At 38.7% G+C, this 1,244-nt stretch overlaps 1 protein-coding gene across 1 annotated transcript; it reads right to left on the minus strand.

The window, feature by feature from the left end:
• Positions 1-245: 245 nt before the first annotated feature.
• On the minus strand, positions 246-998 carry LOC127750620 (clumping factor B-like; the record flags this gene model as incomplete). Its single annotated transcript, XM_052272730.1, has 1 exon — positions 246-998. A coding segment is annotated over exon 1 (753 nt), but the record flags the coding sequence as incomplete, so codon positions are not given.
• Positions 999-1,244: the final 246 nt, after the last annotated feature.

A 1,244-nucleotide genomic window follows, 5' to 3' on the forward strand; every position in this document is an offset into this window, starting at 1 on the left:
TTTACATAGTGGAGTCAGATTTTACCTTACTGAAAAGATTCGCCAAGTTTTATTCTTATTCTCATTTAAACCCGCAATTTTGACATAAAATTTTTAGTAATATATATATTTAACACTGTTTAAGCTACAGGGTTTAGATTGAGTGCAGTATCGGAATATACTTCATATAGTTTAGTTCAACACCACAGACTATGGTCTACATTTCGTCAAAATCATAAAATAACATAATTAAGTTTAATACATACCACTTCTTCATCTTCATCATCAGTTATGACAATTACTTCTCCAGCTAAAATATTATGACCAGCATCATCAGAGTCATCATGTGAATCATCATTGTCATTGTTATTTTCATCATCAGAAGCAATAAAAGTCCCATTTTCATCCTCAGCAGCAATGTTAGAATCAGCGTCATCTTCATCCTCAGTAACATCACCAGAACCAGGCTCATTTTCATCGTCAATATCATTGTTTGAATCAGCGTCATTTTCATCCTCAATGGCATCACCAGAACCAGGCTCATTTTCATCGTCAGTATCATTGTTTGAATCAGCGTCATTTTCATCCTCAATGGCATCACCAGAACCAGGCTCATTTTCATTGTCAATATTTGAATCAGCTTTGGTAGAACTATCAGCCTCATTTTCATCTTCACAAACATTATCAGAATCAGCAGCATAATCATCATTTTCTTCACTGTCTTCAACAGCTGAAGAAGGAGGAGAGAATGGAGGGTAAGGTGTTGGTGGAGGAGAGATAATATTTGAGGGTGGTGTTTGTGTATGTGGTAGGTATAAGCCAGGTGGTGGAAGTGGGAAAGTACTGCAGGGTTGAGGTTGAAAAGGGATGACTTGAGGTAGGAAAGAGGAAGGGATGACTTGTTGAGGCAGGAAAGAGGACTGAACTGGAAATTGAGGTATGCAGGAATAGGGGTTGCGTGGTTGATATGGAGATGAATAGTTTGTGCAGCAGTGAGGATAGGAATGTGGGGGCTCCATGTATGTGACAGGATAGTGGGTAGGTACATGATAATAATCAATGGGAGTGGTAGATTGATGATGGTAGGGGAATTGGGTGGGACATGTCGTAGGGTAGACCATGGGTGCTCCACATGGCATCCTCCTCTTCTTCTTCTTGAACTTTGACATCCTCCTAAAATGATAAGGGAACAATGTATAATTTACGTATAATTATGTGCCAGACAACATAATAAATTTGATCTTTGTGTTCCCCGCAACAGTTCT

Source organism: Frankliniella occidentalis, unplaced genomic scaffold (assembly GCF_000697945.3).
Source record: "Frankliniella occidentalis isolate FOCC.00 unplaced genomic scaffold, Focc_3.1 Scaffold221, whole genome shotgun sequence".
NCBI lineage: Eukaryota > Metazoa > Arthropoda > Insecta > Thysanoptera > Thripidae > Frankliniella > Frankliniella occidentalis.